The sequence below is a fragment of the Phocoena sinus genome, chromosome 7 (genome assembly GCF_008692025.1).
Source record: "Phocoena sinus isolate mPhoSin1 chromosome 7, mPhoSin1.pri, whole genome shotgun sequence".
Taxonomy (NCBI): domain Eukaryota; kingdom Metazoa; phylum Chordata; class Mammalia; order Artiodactyla; family Phocoenidae; genus Phocoena; species Phocoena sinus.
The window spans coordinates 115,032,646-115,054,081 of record NC_045769.1 but is presented as its reverse complement, the minus strand read 5'-3'; the positions used below and the strand labels follow the sequence as shown (position 1 = coordinate 115,054,081).

The 21,436-nt window shown below is 38.1% G+C and overlaps 1 protein-coding gene across 2 annotated transcripts in view; it reads left to right on the top strand.

Annotated features, from left to right (window-relative positions):
- PTPN4 (protein tyrosine phosphatase non-receptor type 4) overlaps positions 1-21,436 on the top strand; it is a 185,168-nt gene that overhangs the window by 63,754 nt on the left and 99,978 nt on the right. Inside the window, exons 3-5 of one of the 2 annotated variants that reach the window (XM_032637276.1) lie at positions 9,018-9,125; positions 18,183-18,225; positions 18,324-18,402. In XM_032637276.1, the coding sequence (XP_032493167.1) occupies positions 9,018-9,125; positions 18,183-18,225; positions 18,324-18,402 (230 nt within the window). Of the gene's footprint in view, positions 1-9,017; positions 9,126-18,182; positions 18,226-18,302; positions 18,403-21,436 lie in introns of both variants that reach the window. The other variant, XM_032637275.1, reaches the window with a different exon arrangement.

The following is a 21,436-nucleotide window of genomic DNA, read 5'->3' as shown; positions in this document are numbered from 1 at the left end:
AGAAACAAAATTCACCCAAGACTACATACTCACTGGCCAAATAAGGACTTGGCCTGACCGTTTGCTATTTGCATTTTACCATTCTACTCTCAGGAGTACTTACCCTGCCGCAGGTCTATAGGGAGGCTGCTCAGCGTTTCCTGCAAACCTTTCTCTATCACAGCTGTCCTGTGGTTGGCCTGCAACAAGAATCTCATTTTTGCCTGGCAGTTGTTATTGACTTAAAGTTCTGATGGTAAACCTAAATAAGTTCTGTTAGGGACAGGCTCTTCATCTTTAGAGGAACTATTTCCAGTGAGTTCGTTTCTCTGCAGATGTACTTGTGTGTTTTAGAGATTCCCTCAAATGCCTTGTTCTCTAACTGGACCTCTTGTGAAGTAAGAAAAACTGAAGGACCAGGAATGCTTGCAAAGGGACTTGAAAACCAATATACTTAGGAAAATTTTTCTGTAGACTATTTTACCATTCACTCATTCAGCTGACCAAATATTTGTTGATTGCCTTCTTTGGCAGTACTGTTCTGCCTACTAGGGATTTTGGTACATGTCAGGGTTCTCTGTTAGCTGTTCTCTTGCTCTTTCTTCCGACCCTGGGCAGTCTCATCTGCTTCATGGCTTCAGTATTTGTTTTACTTTCTGTGATTGAGGTATATAGTCTTTGCCCTATGAGGGAGGCCTCCAACTTCTTGGCCACACCATCCTGTGATTTAAAATTTGTAACAAAGAATTGGGATGCATGAGAAATGCTGGCAACTTCCCCCTCCTGCAGAGATGCCATAACCCTTGACTGGGATGTGAGGGTAGAGGGATTCCCAATTTCTTGGCCACACTTTTCTGGAGCAGAGATTACATAGTGTTGGTCTGGGCGGAAGAGAGAGGAAGTGGATGATGGCTCAAGTGCCATGGACTCTCACTATTTTTACCAAGATTTAGTAGACTGTCTTGAATAAATGCTGTTTCGTACCCTTAGGACAGTTCCCCAAGACTTTAAATTCTTGGGTTTTTAAATTATTTTCACCAGCAATAGTTGTTTTGCTGGGGAGCAGGTCCATGGCACTGCTTTCTGGGCATCACTATGAGATTGACTCTTGAGCACTAAACCAGCCTTGCATCTCTGGAAATTCCATTTAGTGATTCTGTATCATCCTTTTGAGATACTGCTCAATTCAATCTGGTAATATTTTATTAAGGAATTTTACGTCTATGGTCCTATGAAGGATATTTGTAGTTTTTTTTTTTTATACTTTCTTTGTCCAGCTTTGATATCAGGGTTATCCTGGTTTCGTAGAGTGAATTGATTGAGTAGATTAGGTAGATTTGTTCTTAATTCTTGATTAAATATTTCCTAGAATTTTCCAGTGAAAGCATCAGGTCCAGGAGATTTCATTTTGGGGGAGGTTTTTTTTAAAGTATTTTGTAAGTATCTATTTCATATTAGGTAAATTTTAGTATGTTTTTAGGAGTCTGAAGAGGTTCACTGTTAGGGGTTGTTACATGCCTTTGGCCTGAACATTGTGGAAGTAGCTCCTGCAGCCTTCTAAACCTTCTGACCTGACTAATCTGTTACATAATCCAGCTTTTTGAGGAATTAGTTTATTTCATCCATGTTGTCAGGTTTATCTGTGTAGATTTGTTTCTACTATTTACTTACCTTGTAAATGTTTTTGGAGTGTGTAGTAAAATCCTGTTATAGCTCTGTAGCTGGTCATTTGTGTCTCCTCTCTTTTCATTACTCTTGCTATAAGTTTGTCAACTTTATTGATTTTCCAAAGAACCAGATTTCCATAGATTTCTGCTCTTACCTGTATTGCTCCCTTCCTTCTGTTTATTTTGCTGTTTTTCTGGTTTTCATTAGGAGGGAGTTTAGACTACTGATTTGAGACCTTTCCTTCCCCCCCCCCCAAGTCCTCTTTATCCCATAGGTTATTTAGAAATGGGTTCTTTTTTTCTCCCAGGTGTTTAGTTTCTAAATTTTTCTTCCTATCTTTCTGTTACTGTTTTCTATTTTGATTTAATTATGGTTATAGACCATGCTCTATATGATTTCAGTTTTCAATTTAGTAAGGTTTGTTTTATGACCCCGGATATGATCTGCCTTATGGATGTTCCATGGACACTTGAAAAGAATGGGTATTCTGTTGTTGAATAGAGTGTCCTATAAATGTCAGTTGGATCCTGTTAATGAATGTATCATTGAGTTCTATATTCTTGCTGATTTTCTGTTTAATAATTCTAGCAATTGCTTAATTGTTGACATCTCTAGTTATACTTACGCCTTTTCTATTTTCTAATTTTCTTCCCATTCTGTTAATTTTTGTTTCATTAATTTTCCAGCTGTGTACTTTATTGTGAGAGCATTTTGTAATGTCCTTTTTTCCCTTGGTAAAGTTACTTGCTCTCAAGCCTACTTTTTAAAATTAATGTTTACATGGTATATCTTTGTCTATATCCCTTTACTTTCAAAACTCACATATATATTAATATATTTGAAGTAAATTTCTTTTAGATAGTATATAGTTGGATCATGGTTTTTTTCCCTACTCTGTCAATCTTAGCCTTTTAGGATAAACGACAAGGTCCTACTCTATAGCACAGGGAACTATTCAACATCCTATGATAAACCATAACAGAAAAGAATATTAAAAAAAGAATGTATATATATGTATAACTGAATCACTTTGCTGTGCATCAGAAATTAACATAACATTGTAAATCAACTATACTTCAGTAAAAAAAATTGCCTTTTAATTCATGTATTTAGACCATATATTATACTTTGCTGTAATTATTATTATGTTAGAGTCTAAGTTTGCCATTTTATTACTTTCTGTTTGTTATGGTTTTCATTTGTTTCCTTTTTCCTGCCTTTCTAATAGATTATGTGAACATTTGCTAGATTTCATTTTTATTTATTTTAGTGTTTTTGAGTAACTCTTTGGGTAGGTTTTTTTTTTGTTTGATTTTGGGGTGTTTTATTTTTGGTGGTTGCTCTTGTTATTACATTTTATATATATAAATTATCATAGAATATTGGTAACAACATTTTACCTTGAATGATGTATAAAAAACTTATCTACCTTTAGGTACTTTTTCCTTCCCACCTTTATAATTGTCTCAATTTTTTTCTGTACACACATTTGGCAGCATATCAGATAAAGTTCAATTTTTTGCTTTAACCATCAAACGTAATTTAATTTAATACTGACGAGGATAGGCTTTTATATTTTCCTCAGTTTCTCCCATTTCATTGCTCTTCCTTCTTTTCTGTTTTTCCAAGTTTCTTTATGTTATTATTTCCTTTCTGGTTGGAGAACTTCTTTTAGGCATTCTTTTAGTGGTAGTCTATTGGTGATAAATTCCCTTAACTTTTCTTTTTTCTGAGAATGTCATTATTTACCCTTCATTGCTATGCAATATTTTCTGTTAACAGCGAATTCTGGGTTGATAGTTCTTCTCATTTAGCACCTAGAAAATGTTGTACCATTTCTTTCTGGTCTTACGGTTGCAGATGAGAAATCTATTCTAATTGAATTGTCACTCCCTATAGGTAAATTCTTTTTTTCTAGTTGCTTTTAAGATTTTTTCCTCTTTGCTTTGTTTTCAGTAGTTTGATTATGATGTATCTTGGGTGGATTTGTTTGGATTCATTTTGATTGAGGTTCACCTGGATTCTTGAATCTGTGTTTTTGCTTTCTGCTAAATTTGTGAAAATCTCAGCGAATGTTCCCTCAAATATTTTGTCACCCTGAAGCTCTTTCTCTTCTCTCTTAGGGACTCCAGTGCCATGACTGTTATACCTTTTTTTGTTGTCCCACAGGTCTCTGAGGCTCTGGTCATTTTTTTTTTTTAGTTTAACTTCTCTGTTGTTTAGATTGGGGAATTTCTATTGATTTGTCTTGAAATTCATCGATTCTCTTCTTTCTCATCTTCGTTCTTCTATTGAGCACATCCAGTCAGTTTTCATTTCATTACTATGTTTTTTAGTTACATAATTTCCATTTGGTTCTTTTATATCTTCAGTTTTTTGCAAAATATTCTATTTTTTAAACAACCTTTATAATGGCTCATTGAAACATTTATATGATGGCTGCATCAAAACACTTGTTAGGTAATTCCAACATCTGAGTCATGTCAGTGTCTCATTCTAGTTGAGATTTTTCAGGTTATGATTGGTGATTTTAGGTAGTATCCTGCACATTTGGGGCAATGTATCATGAGACTCTGGATTATACTGAATCTTCTCTGTAGCAGGGAGTCACTTAGGTGTAGTATCCAGGTCCTGGCCTGCCTTTGTGGGTTGTGGTTCTAATAACAATCTGGTTTCCAGAACCTTTGCATTACTCTTTTGGTCTACTTCGTGTGTGTGTGTGTGTGTGTGTGTGTGTGTGTGTGTGTGTGTGTGTGTGTGTTTTATCCAGAGACCTTACTGAAAATTTTGCACGTATTCCACACTGTAATTGAGTTTTAAACCTTTGCTCTTTTAATTTTGGTCAGTTTCACTTGTGGTTCCTTATTTGGATTTTACTTCAAGGTTTAACTGTCCCTTCTTCTACCTACCTCCTCTCCCAAATCCTCCTGTTTATTTCTGTTTGGCAGATGCCACCTGCTACCGCTGGGTGGTGGTGGGAGTGGAAATCTAGGCTTCCCTCTCAGCTTCTGCTGTCACCACTCCCATGGGGCAGTCTGAGCACTGCCTGTTACCGCTAGGCTGAGGTTCAGACTGCGCTCTCAGCTTCTGCTGATACCACCCCTGGGAGAGACTGTGTATTGCAGCGTGCTGTTGGCTGGCAGAGAGTAGAAGAGCAGGCTTCCCACTTGCTGCCAGCAGTACCAGGAGGCCCATGGAACCCCAGGCCCCTGCTTGGTTTCCATGGCGCTGCTGGAGACGGGTTCAGTTTTTTTCTACTGGGTTTGGCAGGATTGGAGTCAGCATTGTTAGTAAGGTTTCTGTCCTGCCTAGAGACTCTTTTCCTGGTCATTTGCTTGAGAAAGCAGGCTTTTTTGGTCTCTTTCCATCGGGCCTGTTGGTGTTTCTGGGTTGTAGGATTCTCCAGTACCAAGTCTATGGTTATGTGTGAGGTAAAAAGAAAACTTGATTGAGAGTCTAGTAATAAACCCCTACATGTATGGTCAACAGATTTTCAACAAAGTTACCAGGAGCATTCAGTGGGGAAAGAATAGTTTCTTCAACCAGTGGTGCTTGGACAATTGGATATGCACATGCAAAAGAATGAAATTGCATTCCTACCTAGGTTATATACCTACCATATACAAAGATAAACTCAAACAGGCTGAAGGAACTACATGTAACATTTAAAAGTATAAAACTTTTTGAAGAAAATATATGGTTAATTCTTTATAACCTTGGATTTAGCAATGAATCTTAGATATGACACTGAAAGCACAAGCATCAAAAGAAAAACATGAATAAGTTGGGCTTCAGAAAAATTTAAAACTTCTGTGTATACAAGTATATGATCAAGAAGGTGAAAAAACACCTATGAAAAGGGATAAAATATTTGCAAATCATATATCTGTTAAGGGTCTAGCATCTAGAATATAAAAGGAACTCAACACACAACAACGGAGAGATTATTAACCCACTTTAAAAAATGGGCAAAAGACTTTATTAGACATTTCTCCAAAGATATACAAATGGCCAACAAGCACATGAAAAAAATGCTCAGCATCATTAGTTATTATAGAAATGCAAATCAAAACCACTTCATACCCAGTGGGACGGCTTTAATCAAAAGAATAGAAAATAACAAATGTTGGCAAGGATGTGGAGCAATTGGAACCCTCATGCATTGCTGGTGGGAACATCAAATGGTACAGCTGCTATGGAAAAGTGTTTGGTGGTTCCTCAAAAAGTTTAACAGAATTTGCATGTGATCCATTGATTCCACTTCTGTGTGTATACCCAGAAGAACTGAGAGCAGATACTCAAACAGATAACTTGTACGCCTTTACCAAAAGGTGGAAGTATCTCGGTTGGCCCCAGATGCAGTGGCTTGAAGCAGGATTTTGGTTCTCCAGCCGGAGATTGAAGTCAGGCCGTGGCAGTGAGAGCACTGAATCCTAGCCACTAGGCCAGTGGCCAGTGACAAGACCCTGGCCTGTTGGCTTTGTAGAAATGAATTTCCACAAAGAGACAGAAAGTAATGAAACAAGTAAAGTGTTTATTAGAAGGAAAAAGGGTTCATGTGGATAGACACACAGATGGGCTTAGAGAAAGAGCTGTGCCCTTGTGGTAGTTTGAATCACTTTTATGGGGCATTTCTTCTGGGTTTCCTCTGGCCAGTCATCTTGCTTTGCCTGGCTCTTGAGTCCGTATTTGGTTTATCTCAGGGCCCACCCCTGTGTGTGCGTGCATCTCTTAGCCAAGGTGGATTCTAGCAAAGAGGCCTATGGGTAGGTTGACATCACCTACTATGGGTGGCGTCCCCTCCCTTTTTGACTCCTGAGGAGCCGTTCTGCGCGTGTGTAGTCAGGAGGGTCTCTTTGACCTCGAGAATAAGGAATGGGGTATCTTTATCTCTTATCAGGACTCAGCTCTTCTCTGCTCCCGCTATTATCTTTGTCTTGGAGTATCTGTCCAGAGGGGACAGACTCCAGCTGCGCAGCCTGGGGCCCATCTATCTCCTGCCTCAGAAACAACAGTACCCAAAAGGTGGAAGCAACCCAAATGTCCATCAACTGATAAACAAGTGATATATTCATATAATGGAATATTATTTAACCATATAAAGGGATTAGATGTGGATACATGCTACAACATGGAACCTTGAAAACAATGCTGAGTGAAAGGAGCCAGACAGAAAAGGTCACATGTTCAATTCTATTTATATGAAATATTCACAATAAGTAAATCCATAGAGACAGAAAGCAGATGAGTGGCTGCCAGGGTCTGGGGCAGGAGACACTGTTCGATGGATATGGTATAGTATTCTTTTGGTGTGATGAAAATGTTTTGGGACTAGGTAGAAATGATGGTTGCACAGTATTGTGGATGCACTAAATGCAGAAGGGTTGCGCACTTTTAATGGTTAATTTTACATTATGTGAATTTTACCTCAATAAAAAGAAATGGAAGGAAAACCCAAGGAGTTCCCTAGCCAGGCTGCTACTTTTTTTTCTTTTTGGTACGCGGGCCTCTCACTGTTGTGGCCTCTCCCGTTGCGGGACGCGCAGGCCCAGCGGCCATGGCTCACGGGCCCAGCCGCTCCGCGGCATGTAGGATCCTCCCGGACCGGGGCACGAATCCATGTCCCCTGCATCGGCAGGTGGACTCCCAACCGCTACGCCTCCAGGGAAGCCCCAGGCTGCTACTTTTATCTTTCAGAGTTTAAAAACAATTTTTCTGCATTTTGTTGTTGTTCGTTGGTTTCACTCAGCTGGAAGTATAGGGAGAAATGCATCTACTCCATCTTGTCTCTAGAAGAGTACCTTAGGCTCACCTTAGCAGCTTTTTAAAAAGACTAATGCTCCTTCTCCACCCTGGGCCAATTTAATGAGAATGGGAGACGGGTGGGGGAGGTGAGTTGCATCAGTACAAAAAATGTTCACAGGTTATTCAAATGGGGATCACCATTGTAAAGCATTGTTTGAGGCACATACTTCCTGCCATTGATGAGTTTTGGAAATAGCTATTTGACACACTGAGACGTGAAGGGAAGCTCTTTACAAGGAAGGTCGTTCTTTTGAACATTGTCATCTGCAGGTGTGAATTTTGAAATAGCTCTGACCATCTCACTAACAGCCTATGAATGCAGCTGACAGCAGGAATGTGGATTAGAGAGATGAAAGAAACCTGGTACTTGATTACACCGTTCATCTACTGAACTAGCCAACTCTGGAGTCTGTTGTATCTCTCTGCTTTCTGCTGTATGAAAAAAATACTTATGTCCTTATCGTTTCAGCTCTGAGTTTTGATTCTAACTTGTAGCTGGAAGCTACCAAACTATCATAGCTATTGAGAGGCGAAATTGGTGGAAAAATACACCACTGTTCGCTAATGTGTTCTCCTAGTATTTGTCTCACGTAAATAACACTGCACTGAATGTGTTGGGTGTATAGCTGTTTCTCCCAAAGTTGGATTTTATTTTTCACTCAGGTTAGGATGACAGAGGTAGCCAATACTGTTACCGCTCTTGCTAATGTTTCCAAAGTGCTTTCCCAACAGATGATACCTGTCCACAATGTTAGCAGCGTTAGGTTTTTTTTTTAATTTAATTAATTTATTTTTTATACAGCAGATCCAGCATTAGGTATTTTTTATCTTACTGGATTTTACTTTTTGGATTGTTGTGTGTTCATGGTGTGTCATTATGGTTTCCCACTGCGATTTCTTTTATTGCTGAACATGTTAGCAGTTTCTCCATGTTTTCAGTGATAGCTACATTTCTTTTTAGGAAAGTTCCAATCATGCCCTTTTTGCCACAGCTTGGTAGCTACGGGACTTAGGGAAGCCACAGCATGCTGCCCCCATGATAAAACTGGTGTGAGATTGAAAAGAGATCTTTTCCTAAAGTTCTCTGTATTCTTTGATAATTAGAATGTTATCAGTTTGCTGCACATAATTTTCACTGTTTTATTTCCCTTTTCGTGGCATTATCTATCTTATACACACAAATATTAAATTGTACTTAGTCAAATATGTCACTTTCCAGCCATAACTTAAAGGTAAGAATAAGACAGTAAGACAAATGATATGGATACATACGTGAGTTAATGTGCTAACCATATAAAATTACAAAAATGCCATGAGAATAGCCTAAAAGCAGAAGACATTTTCAAAGGTTTCCCTTATATCTTCATCTTTATTATGTACCCCTTGAACCAGTTTGCCCAACGTCAGACTTTTCTAAGTACGATGTAACATGTGGAGTCTTTATTGCTCAACCAAGTCGTTGGCATGGAACCAGTTGCCAACTTAATAAAAGAGGAGAGTCCAAGAGTTTCAAAATGTGAAAGGATGTAGCCTGTCAGTTTGATTTCCTGTTACTTTTCTTCCAGAAACATGATCAGGGGCAGGTTCTGTTGGAGATGGTCTTCAGGCACCTTGATTTGACTGAGCGTGACTATTTTGGTTTACAGCTGGCTGACGATTGCACAGATAACCCAGTAAGTGTAAGCTGCTGTTTTTCATTGCCGTTGCAATTTTTCTCTCTTCATAATAAGTCCTTTCTGATTTATAATGTTCACTGCTTGAGTTTTTAAAAATTTTTAATTTGAGTGTTTACAGGTAATTCTTTTGCCTTTGAACTTCAGTTTCTTGATATTTTAATCTGTTGGGTTATTTCCTTAAGGTTTTTCTAATCATAAGTCAGTCTATAGGTCGAGTGCCAGTTTCTTTCTCTACTTGTCTCAGACAACTGAGAAGCAAATCTAATTCGTACTTCTTGGAGAGAAAATTGGGCATAAAGGTTAAAATGTTAACATTACAATACTGAAGTAAATACTTAATGTATCTTGAGTGTTACATAAATTAGCCTGCATTAAGATGAAATTAGTTTTTCATCTTAAAATTGTGAATTCTTTGTAAATTTATATGGTTATACAGTGAGTGTTTTTCACAAACGAATATGATATCCTTTTGCCTAGTACAGGAGAATGACTGTTTTGAAGGAAATGTTTTGTATAGTTGAGAAAAATTGGGAGGCTGAAGAAATGGTTCTCTGAATCAGTGCTTTAGAAATCAGTTTGTAAGGTCTTATATGGAAAATATGAGTAACGATTGGGAGGAAAGTAGGGCTTCTATCTCTTGCTCTTGTTTTCTCTCATGGTTACGTCCTAGGTCTCTGAAAGAATGGTTAGTGGAAAGTAAATATGACATGTTAAATATTACTTTTTCTTGGCATTACTTACTGATTTTGTATGAAAAACTGTGAAGATGAGGTGGATAAAATAAAGCAAGGTCCAGCTAGTCTCAGTGGAAATAAATCCTTTTGTACTGAACTGAAATAAAAACAAACTTTCCTCGTACTTCATCAGATGACTTGAGCTGCTCCAAGGCCTAGAGAAACAGTGTTATTTCTTAATAAATGAACGCGAAAATATTGATAGAAGTGAGTAGAAATGTCAGTAATGCTACCTTTCACAGAAAGATAAATTGTTAGCCAGGCAAATACGTGAAAGGTGTCTGCTACTATGTGCAATATTGAGATTTAAAAAAATAGATAATTCTTAGGTTATGTTGCTGACACTCATAGTCAGACCGTTTAGATAGAAGCCTGTCTTTAGATGGTTTGGAGAAGTGACAGACAACAAAGGAGAAAGAGACCAGTTGCTTATCACCATAGTCACTGAGAAAGTGTTCCAGAAGGACTAATAATTGAGACCACATATGTTACAAGAAGTGAAAATTCTGTCTCATAAATTTGTACACAAGAAGACATTTCTACTCTAAAACAATTACAGCAGGATAAATGTGGGGAAGCAGAGGTATCAGTATTTTGAGCTGGGTTGATCTCTTGGCTGTCTCCTAGTTTTTCTTACTTTGTCTTACTTTTCCATCTTGAGCATCCCTTCTGAAATAAGGTATTATATTTCCAGGTCCCAGGGACCAATTGCTGATGATCCAGAATAATTCTTCCCCCCAGATTAGAATCATACACTTTTAAAGACGCAAAAGAAGCCTTAGAGATTATTTTGTCTTACCACACTTATTTTTCGTGGGAAATTATCCCAATCCAAGGAGATAAAGCCCGAGCTACTTTGCTGGTATTAATGAAACTAGACTTGGGTCTCCTAACTCCCCCTGCAGGTCTTTTCCATACACAGCACTACAACTTCAGTATTTAAATATTCAGAAGAATCTGTGAAATGCCAAAAGGTGTCTAAGGAGGGGCCTTTAGAGCACAAATGTAATTATTGTCCCATTTCTGGTTGCCAGTGTGAAATATGCCAAGACTTTGAGGACAATTAATGGACTGAGGAAAAGAGGTGCCATTTTAAAAAAGAGAAGGAGTTAGGGTGTAACGTTTATGAAATATCTATTGCGGACTTGTTAGTAAACCAAATTCTCACAATAATCTTATGAAACTGTCGTTAAAATTCTCTTAAAGATGAAAAACTGAGGCTTACAAAACTCGTTTAATCACACAGACAATTAAGTAGCTGCGAAAGGATTTGAAGTCGTATCTATCTGACTCCAAAGCCTTTATTTTCCTTTCCCAAGAGAGAATGATGCAGATGTACAGGACTTATAAAATGAGCATATTGAGGAGAGGAGGTACTCGTGCCACAAAATTACCAGCAGTGACCAAAAGGGACTTGGTAATATCCCCGAAGAATTAAGCCCTGTCAGTTCTTACTAGTTAAGAGTTTCTTCATCTTAAAGCTCATATATGTTATATATACATGTGTATATATATATATAGTGTGTAAATGTATGTGTTGCATATATATTTTATATGTATAGATACTGAATATTCGCCTTTGAGGATCAGAATCAGTATTGTCTTAGGCGTGTGGATGCTGAAATTAGTTTAACTGGATTTATAACTGATGAACTAAAAAAGCACCTGGCACTTGATTGTAGTCTTATATGTAACAAACACAGAATCATAGTTGACTATCCTTTGCTTTAGAATCTTCCTTGGCAATGAATTCCAGTGCAACAAACAAAATTACTTAAAAGAAAAGCTTTGACTTTTTGAAATTTCTTCTGCTTTCATTTAAAACCTATTTATCACAGCTTTCGCTCTTAGCATAATGTCTTGTATAATAGTTGTATTCAGTAAATGTGTATTGAGTGAGTGGGCAAAATAATGAGTAACATGGTTGTAATTCATTACCCATAATTTCTTTAATTTTATAAGCACTTCAAGGTGGCTGTACCTTAGTGGCTTTTATCAGCGTGGTATTCATCAGAGCCTCAAGATTATTACTCGTGTGCATCTTGAGTAATATATTTACTTTCTTTTTTTTTTTTGGCCCCCAGAGTGAATTACAGTGCCCTTCAGTGGGAGAGAGAGTAGATTATGATTACTGTTGACTTGTTCTTTCTGCAGTTTCATCCTTCTGAGAGTTTTGTTGTGGTTATGATATTTACTGGTTTACTACTGTTTCCGTATCCCCTAACCTTGTGACTTTCAAACTTGAACTTACATGAGAATCACCTGAAGGCTTCTTACAGTACAGATTTCTGGGCCCTATGCCTAGAGTTTCTGATTCAGAAAGTTAGGGGTGGAGCTCCGGTAATTCACATTTCAGACAAATTCCCCTGTAATGCCAATGCTGCTGGTAGTTCAGGGCACCGCATTTTGAAAACCACTACTCTAACCCAGTAGACTGTTAATTAGGTAAGAAATGATTCATAGAGAATAGCTTGGTCTAATATTTGAAGATTAATTTCATATAACTCAGTGTTCTTGAATTATTTCATCTGGTTTGAAGAAATACAGAAGTCACATAGAGAATGACTTATTTCAACAAACCATGTTTTAGTACTACATGATTGCTAAAATGCTTGCTTTTATTTCTCTCATGTTCTCATGGTATTTCTCTCATGTTCCTTTCATCTGTTTCTACTGTATTACCTTAATTCAGGCTCTTACTACCTACCTTTTGTATAAACCTCTTCGGTAGCCTGCCAAATGATAGATCTTTGTTTTTGTTCTCTTTAAACCCGGTTCCATTTTGGGAGGGAATGACAGAGGGATCTGGGGTGCAGAGAAGTATTTCAGAGAGAATCAGTAGCATATGCAGGGTTCCAGAGTGAAGAGAGAGGACTGTTGTATTTGAGGAACTGAAAAAGAATTTTTTAATACCTATGGCTGGAATATAGAGCAGGAAGAGAAGATGGGTCACAGATGAGATACGAGTAGTGCAATAGATCATCAAGTGCTTTTGATCTGTGTTAAGATTGTACCAGCCTAAGGATTTATTTACACAAGCAACATGAAAATTGTATTTTAGACATATCACTCTGGGTACCGTATAGCCAGTGGCAAGTAAAGTGGCAAACTAGAGACAGGTGAGAGATTGTTGCACTAGTGAGTTACTGGATTGGCTCTGGTGGTGGGTAAGTGCTCAAGAGAGGAGAGAAAGTCAGCAGGGCTCATGAGGGAAAGAGTGAACTCAGAGAGTCTGGTATCTCAGATTCTGTCTTTGGCAACTTGGTAGATAGAAGAACCATGCAAATGGTATTGTTGGTTTTCTTTTTCAGTTACCAATTTGTTTATTTCTAGCATATAGAAATACAGTTTATTTTTTTATTGTGTAACCTTTCTAAACTCACTTATTAATTCTAGTCACTTTTTGTAAATTCTGTAGGATTTTCTACATAGAGAGTTTCTGATTCAGAAAGTTTGGGGTGGAGCTCCAGTAACATGGGGTGGAGCTCATGTAACATGTTTACATGACAATCTTTCTACATAGATTGTCATGTAAACATATGCTTTTTTCTGCATAAATCATGTCATATGTGAATAGGGAGTTTTACTTCTTCCCTCCCAGTCTTTATTCTTTTTTACCAATTTTTTTTTTTTTTTTTTTTTTTGCGGTACGCGGGCCTCTCACTGTTGCGGCCTCTCCCGTTGCGGAGCACAGGCTCCGGACGCGCAGGCTCAGCGGCCGTGGCTCACGGGCCCAGCCGCTCCGCGGCATGTGGGATCTTCCCAGACCGTGGCACGAACCCGTGTCCCTTGCATCGGCAGGCGGACTCTCAACCACTGCGCCACCAGGGAAGCCCTTACCATTATTTTTTATTCTTTGTTACCTGAAAGCTGAGGCTACCAGGACAATGACGAATAGAGGTGACTGACGGCAGCACACTGCCTTACCTGTTCCCTGTCGTAGGAGGAAGGTACTCAGCGTCTCACCATTAAGTGTGCTTCTAGCTTCTAGAATTTTTCTTTTAAATCAGTATAATTGAGGCATAATTTACATAGAATAAAATTCAGCATCCATTCGTAATGAAAACTCTTAAACTTGGAAAAGGACCATTCTCACTGTGATAAAGGACATCTGCTGAACACAGGTGCATCAGGGAATTGTAAAACCACAGTGAGATGTCACTGAACGTCCATTAGAATAGTTAAAAAATTAGAGTCTCACAATACCACACTTTGGCAAGGATGTGGAGCAATTATTAAGGATTGCTGGTAGGACTTTAAAAGGATACAACCACTTTGGAAAGTAGAGTTTGGCAGTTTCTTGTAAAACTAAACATAGATTTAATATATACCTCCGAGGAACCCCTCTTTTGGATATTTATCCAAGAGAAATGAAAACATGTTACACGAAACCTTGTACACAAATGATCATAGTAGCTTTATTCATAATAGCTCATTCCTGAATTAACTTTAACATCTGTCAATAGTGAATGGATGAAAAATAGTTGTTATATTTTTGCGTGATATACTCTATTATTTCATTTATATTAAATTGTAGAGCAAGCAAAACTGGTATATAGTGACTGAAAGCAGATCCGTGATTGCCTGGGCTTGGGGGACTGGGTGCAGAGGGACACAGGGAACCTCTCAGGGTGATAGAAAGAGCTTGGCTATGGACAGGGTAGTGACGTCCTGTACGACTTGGACTGTGTTATTGAGAACGAGTGGATCTGGACCCACAGTCCATACCCTGCTTCCCTTTGGGCAAACGGTTATCTCTATTCATTTCTTTACATTTGCAACTGCTTCTCTTTCCTGGGGCTTTGGGGTCTTCCTGTGCATGTAGAAGTTGAACTGTCAGCCAGAGTTGAGGTGGCTTTTATATCCGGATTTTAGAGTTAAGCCCTTCTGCTGCCTCCCTCTCTTTCAGGATTTCCTCCTCAATTTTCTGGGTACCCTGCCACTCCTGCCTGAACTCTGTCCGCTGACACCTCAAGTTTTAGTGAGGCTGTCCCCTGCCTGGTGCAGGATTTGAGATTGCTCTCAGGCAAAAAACTGCAACTATAGAAATCTCACCCATTGCAGTTTTTGTTTTTCAAGAATAGACTTAGGTCCAATTTCTTCTGCCTGCTTTTTGTTGCTTTCCAGTGAGTGCCATGAGCAGACAAGAAGTGTTAAGGATTTCTTAGAAGATTCAGTGCTTGCAAGGATTCGTGGAAAAATCAAATAGAGGAAACCGAAAAAAGAATGTAGCAAAGAAATACAGTAGAGGCGGAGAGTTTTCAGGGCCAGGCAGCACAGTTTATCAAAACGATTTGAAACAGCTACGCTGCTTAGCCCTCTTCTCTTTCTCTGGTTCAACGAGGGCAGCAGGTGCAGTCCCCTGTGGAATAAATAATGTTTGTGTGTTTGGGATGAAGGTGCAGAGAACTCATTTCTTCTTAGTGATAAAATGAATCTGCCTTGAGAGTCCAAATGAATCATCTGGAAAACTTTTTACAACTAGTAGGACTTAAAGCTGAACAAACAAATATCATTAACTTTCAATATATCAGTTAGGGAACATAATCCAACAAAATAGCAAATTAAATAAGTTTTCTTTTAAAAACCCAAATCCATTGAATATCTATGAATAAACTTTTGACATTAGGGGTGTCAAAATCTATAGGAAGAAAACTATAAAACTTTACAGGAAGAGATAATAGAAGACATGAGTAAATGGAGAAATAACACGTTCAGGATGAGGGAGACTCACTGCTGTGAAGATTTCACTGGTAAAGTCAGTGCAGTTGCTAGTTAGAATCTGAACTGAATTTTGGGGTGGTGTGAGTGAAGTTGACCCTGTGACCCTCAAGTTCATCTGGCTCCATCTTCATGGTTTAAGCCAAGAACCTACGTCCTATCTAATTGACGTCATTGAGGAAGTATTACATTTCCCAGTGCTTGTTAGTGTACTCCTAGCTGTGTCAGCCTCACACATCTACTTGTGTATGTAAATATGTCTGCATTTCTGGTCAGGAAGGCAGGCTTTGGGGCAATAACTGGTCCCAAATTTCGATTTTAGACAGACATTAAAATAAATGTAATTTATGTGTTTTTTTTCTAGAAAGTATGGAGGAAAAAAATCACCAGACTGATAGATGGGTGAGACTATGGATAAATGGGTGGATACATAGGGGGAACAGATGTGTTAAGTAGGGGTAAAAACCATCAGATTATTGGCACAGAAACAGATTCCCCCGGCCCACTGAGTCGTTCAGCAGGCTTAGTCCTTCACCAGGTATTTTTAGTAGATGTTATATGCCATGTTCTGTGCTGGGTACTGACCCTTCAGCTATAAATCAGATTTTATTCCTTACCTTAAGGAGTTCAAAATCTAAGAAAGGAGATAGGCAATAAAAAAGTAAAACAAATATGTTGCAATTAAGAAAATGTTAGGAAGGGATTTAACGTTCCTTACCCGAAGGAAAATAACTAAGTAAATAGGAGCTTTGTGACATACGATACTTTTGATAGATAGGGCAGTCCATGAAGGCCTTTCTGATGAGGTGGAATTTAAGCTGAGACTTAGATAACGAGAGACGTCAGCCATGGGAAAAGCCAGAGGAGGACATTCTGTGCATAAGGAAGCTTAGAATTGAAGGCCCCAAGATGGCATCTTGGGGAAACAGAAAGGAGGCCATTAAGCTGGAGCTCAGTAAACTGAGGTGGAGGAAGTGAGGAGAGAAATAACACATGATATCACTTACATGTGGGTCTGCAAAAGGGTACAAAGGGACTTACCTACAAAACAAATACTCACAGATGCAGAAAACGAACTAATGGCTACCAGCGGGGAGGGAGAGTAGATTGGGAGACTGGGATTGACATGTACACACTGCTACGTATAAAATAGATAACTAATAAGGACTTGCTGCACAGGGAACTCTACTCAGTGCTCTCTGGTGGCCTACATGGGGAAAAAGTCTAAGAAAGAGTGGATATACGTATATGTTAAAAAAAAATTGTGTTAGACAGCCACAGATTTGGAACTGTCAAAACTGAACTGGACACCTCTTTTGATTGGTATTTTAAGGCTTCCAAAACTTATCAGGAGTCTAAAATTGCCTCTTTGAAATATACATTTTTAAAATTAACTGAGGCAAATAAAACATTAAAGAAAGACCAATAGAATAAAAAAAGGAAGTAGGGAGAGACCATGTAAGTCACAGTAAGGCCTTTGGACCTCAACATTGAGAAATTATCAAGAGATGTTAAGCAAAGGAGTGAGCCTTTTAAAAGACTACTGTAGCAAAAAAAAAGACTACTGTAGCTTCGGGGGGAGGGAGGATGATGGTAAGAGGCAGAGCCTGTAGGTAAGAGGCTGTGGCCAGGGCTGTCCCAGAGACATGGATGGTGGCAGAGTAGATGGTGAAGAATTATTCAATTCTAGGGACGGTTTGAAGGTAGAATTAGTTGGATTGGATATGTTGGATGTTATGGATAATGGAAAGGAAGGATTCATGGATGACTTTCAGCCACTTGTTACTGAAATCTGTTTGTGTGCTCTGCATGGAATCAAGTATGGGTGGTAGGAGGACAGTTTATAAGTAACGATATGTAAGCTTATATTTGTGTAGTGCTTTGAAAATACTGCCACGTCTATCACCTCATTTTGGATTCTTTAATTTTTTTAACTGAACGTTGGCAGTTGAAATGTTTTCTGAATTTAGTTATAGTTCGCCTGAAATAGAGCTTAACTGGCATTCAGAAGTGTCGAGACTACTTGAAATTTTCATATACAAAAAGCAGTCCTTCCCCAAACTAAACATTGTCTCTTAAAAAATTAGTATGGGGTGTTTTGGGGGGGGTATTTTGTTATTTGTTTTCTTTTTTAAGGGATAGAGTAGGAGTTAAAATTTTTCATAAGAGTAGATTTTCATGATGTGTAGTTAAATTTTGTCTGAATGAGAGCATAAAGCCAAGCATATTTTTATGAAAGATAAAGAGAATTTTAAAAACTTGATAGACTATTATATAATATAGTTAAATTAACAGAATCACTTCATATTGCAGTGATTATTAAGCATTTTTACTTTTGGAATAGAGGTTATTGCACACTATATAACTTAATGAGAAATTGAAATCAAAATCTTAAAGCACAAGTACATTCAATACTTTCTAGCATAATTTTGTTATACTTGATATGAGTCTGTAATTTAGTGATTCTTTTCCCCCTACCTAGGCCTTTTCAAAAAATGCAATTTTTAGCATTAATCTTCAAATGGAACAGACTTGCAAGAATTGATGTATTAGTTCCTCCAGGAAAAAAAGAAATCAGTCTTATTTATTTATTTTTCAGAGGTGGCTGGATCCAAACAAACCAATAAGGAAGCAGCTAAAGAGTGAGCAAACATATTTATTTGATGTTATACAAGTATACTTTATAAAGATGAAGGACTAATATAATCTAATTAATTAGAACTGCTTTTATTAATTCTAGGAGGATCTCCTTACAGTTTGAACTTTAGAGTCAAATTTTTTGTAAGTGACCCCAACAAGTTACAAGAAGAATATACAAGGTGGGTTTTTATGGAGCATGTTTTTACTTGAAAATATTGTCAAAGCCATTATGAAATTTTGAAATTAATTAGGTAAAAATAGATTACCATGACATCATTCTGAGCTTCCCTGCCAGCACACAGAGGGGGTTCTAGACGTTTCAAGCTAAGTCTCCTCCTCTGTTGGATGGCTGGGAGGGCTTCAGGAGATTGAAACCCCAGGGCCACCCCGTCCAGCCACAAGCAGCTTCCCGAGCCATATCAATATTAACTTCTCTACTTGTGAAGAATGGTTCAGAAGCACTGCTGTAACTAACTGAAGTAATTAGATGATGCTGCAGTTGTATTCAAGGCATTCTGCATAGTGAGAATTGTCTGCTGTTTTTTTTTCTTGTAAAAATATATTCTATATATACGTTATTTCCATGGAGGTGGACATAGGCTTTATAAACTGTACACCGTTAAGTGTAGGAGTGCTGCACTTTACGGAGCACTGCAGGCATCTTTGTAAAGGGAGTTGGCAGAGTGCACTAGCACGTTCAGGCCTGTAAATGCCCCCTCTACTGGCCGTTGTAGGTCTAGTAATTTACAGCTGATTTTGTTGTCCCTTCTACTTGACAAAGTACACACAAGAATGACCCAGATGAGTGTTTTGGTAGTGTGTAAATGTTAGGTGAACTGTTTAAGGTGGAAATAGTGGGGAGTAATCACAGTGTGGTAACTGTCATTGTTTAAAAAAACCTGAGTGATAACCTTGTGTATTGCTTGAAAGACAGAATTAGTAATTAGTTTTTTAAAAAAAAGACAGTTAAAAATTAGCATATTATACCTTCCATAAGATATAAGAATATAGGTAACACTATATTCAGAATTACTCTGAAAGATGGGCACCAAATTAAAAACCCACACCTAAAGTCACCTGTAGGTAGGCTCCTAGATGGTAATGTATTGGTTACCCTTTAGAATACTGGGGTGAAGTGGAGAAACAAAGAACTTTTGAGAGTCCTTTTCTGTGTGTTTGTTGGGGGTCAGGGTGTCACCTTTCTTCTAACAGGAGAACTCAGGAATATAGATCTGGGATTAGGCAGTCCTAACATTTGACCCTAATAACGTCCAACCTAATTTATCTTGAAAAGCCAAGTTGTATCATATAAATATTTAGTTTAATATTGTAGCTCTTAGTCAGGTTTTGTTGTTGTTGTTAAATAATTAAAATAACAAGATCTTTTATCTCAAATAATTCTCAGTGGAGTCAAACTTGCCCTAATTTTGGAGGAACTTCAAGGAAACTACTCTCAATTACTGAAAATTGTGAATTATAAAGGATTTTAAAATGCATGTTTTTTTTTCTTCGGTACGCGGGCCTCTCACTGTTGTGGCCTCTCCCGTTGCGGAGCACAGGCTCCGGACACGCAGGCTCAGCAGCCGTGCCTCACGGGCCCATCCGCTCCACGTCATGTGGGATCCTCCCGGACCGGGGCACGAACCCATGTCCCCTGCATCGGCAGGTGGACTCTCAACCACTGCGCCACCAGGAAAGCCCAAAATGCATTTTTTACTAGTACTTGTAACTTGAAATCAAGTAACAAAGTATTCCATAATATATATTTATGTAATTAGATTTTTAAATTATAAGAAATATTTGTAAATAAAAGACCAATAATTTTTAATTGGATTTCTAATGTATTTACTGCTTATGAAAAGTTTGTTCACATAAGCAATTAAAATATTGTCAGTTGTAGCCATATTCATAATTTATTTCACTCAGAAAACTTGTCTTTAAATTTCTTAATGAGCTTGAATGTGTTGGTTCTTTTATGGCCTGTGTTGAAGACATAACCAAGGAATAAATGTGTCTCACTGATAATTAAAGTCAAACTATCTTCATGAAGTAGAATAAAGTAAAATCACGTTTGGTAGAAACTGAGGAATTGTGCTGTCCATCAGTCTAGAATATTATCTTTGTTCTCCCTAGAAATAATGCATTATTTCAAAAATCCTTTATAATGGAATGTCCTGGAACCTTGTAACTGGCGTTGCTTGGTAAAATGGAGTGAAGGGCCGATTTTATTTTTATCACCATTGTGTACATCAAGGATTCTCTACCCTGATTACAAGTTAGAATCACTTACAGGGGAGCTTTAAAACGTGCTGATGCTTTGGCAACACCCCTGGAAACTGATTTAATAGGTCTCAGATGGGACCTGGGCATAGGCTTCCAGGTGATTCCACGGTTAAAAAATACTCCTTTAAAACTTTAGTGCCTGGGTAGCCTTCTTGTTATGGTCATGATTAATAGTAGGATACCCTTAGCCACAGTTAGCGGCTAAATTTTAAGGACCAGTTTAAACCCCACAAAACAAGAAATTACTGCTACACCTCCTTGCCTTGAGATTCTATTTTGGATTAGTGGTAAAAAAAAGAAAGTAGTTACAGACCTTTCGTCAGGTTAAATGTCATTTGTATTAACAGGTGCTGGCGTAATTAGAATTGGCATTTTCTTAGGAGTCATCAGAATACAAATGACATTTCTTTCATATCTTTTTAGTGCTTAGGTCTACTCAGTACATAATAGGTGTTTAGTGCATGGTATGTTATTGTATTTTTCTTTACAGCTTAAACATATTTCTGCATTTAGCTCAATCATTATTAATCTACCTTAAAGGTCTTAATTGTCTTTAAAAAGTGGGCTTTTATCACCATATTTAGGGCCCCTGGGATACATATACCAGGCAAGTGATGTTACTTCCTTTTTACAAATAGAGAAGCTAAGGCTCCACCCAATTTTAAGTAATTTGCCAAAGATCACAGGCTGGTTTAGCTTAGGACTTTTAATTCCAGTTTCTGCTCTATCAGTCCTTACTGCTCAGTGTGTAAATCAAATTCAGGAAACATAGGTGTTATTTGTGTAGGATTTACAATATTATGTCAAGGATATACACATTTCAATCCTAACTGTAAAACTTTCCCACCAGGGACTTCCCTGGTGGTCCAGTGGGTAAGACTCCAAGCTCCCAATGCAGGGGACCTGGGTTCGATCCCTGGGCAGGGACTA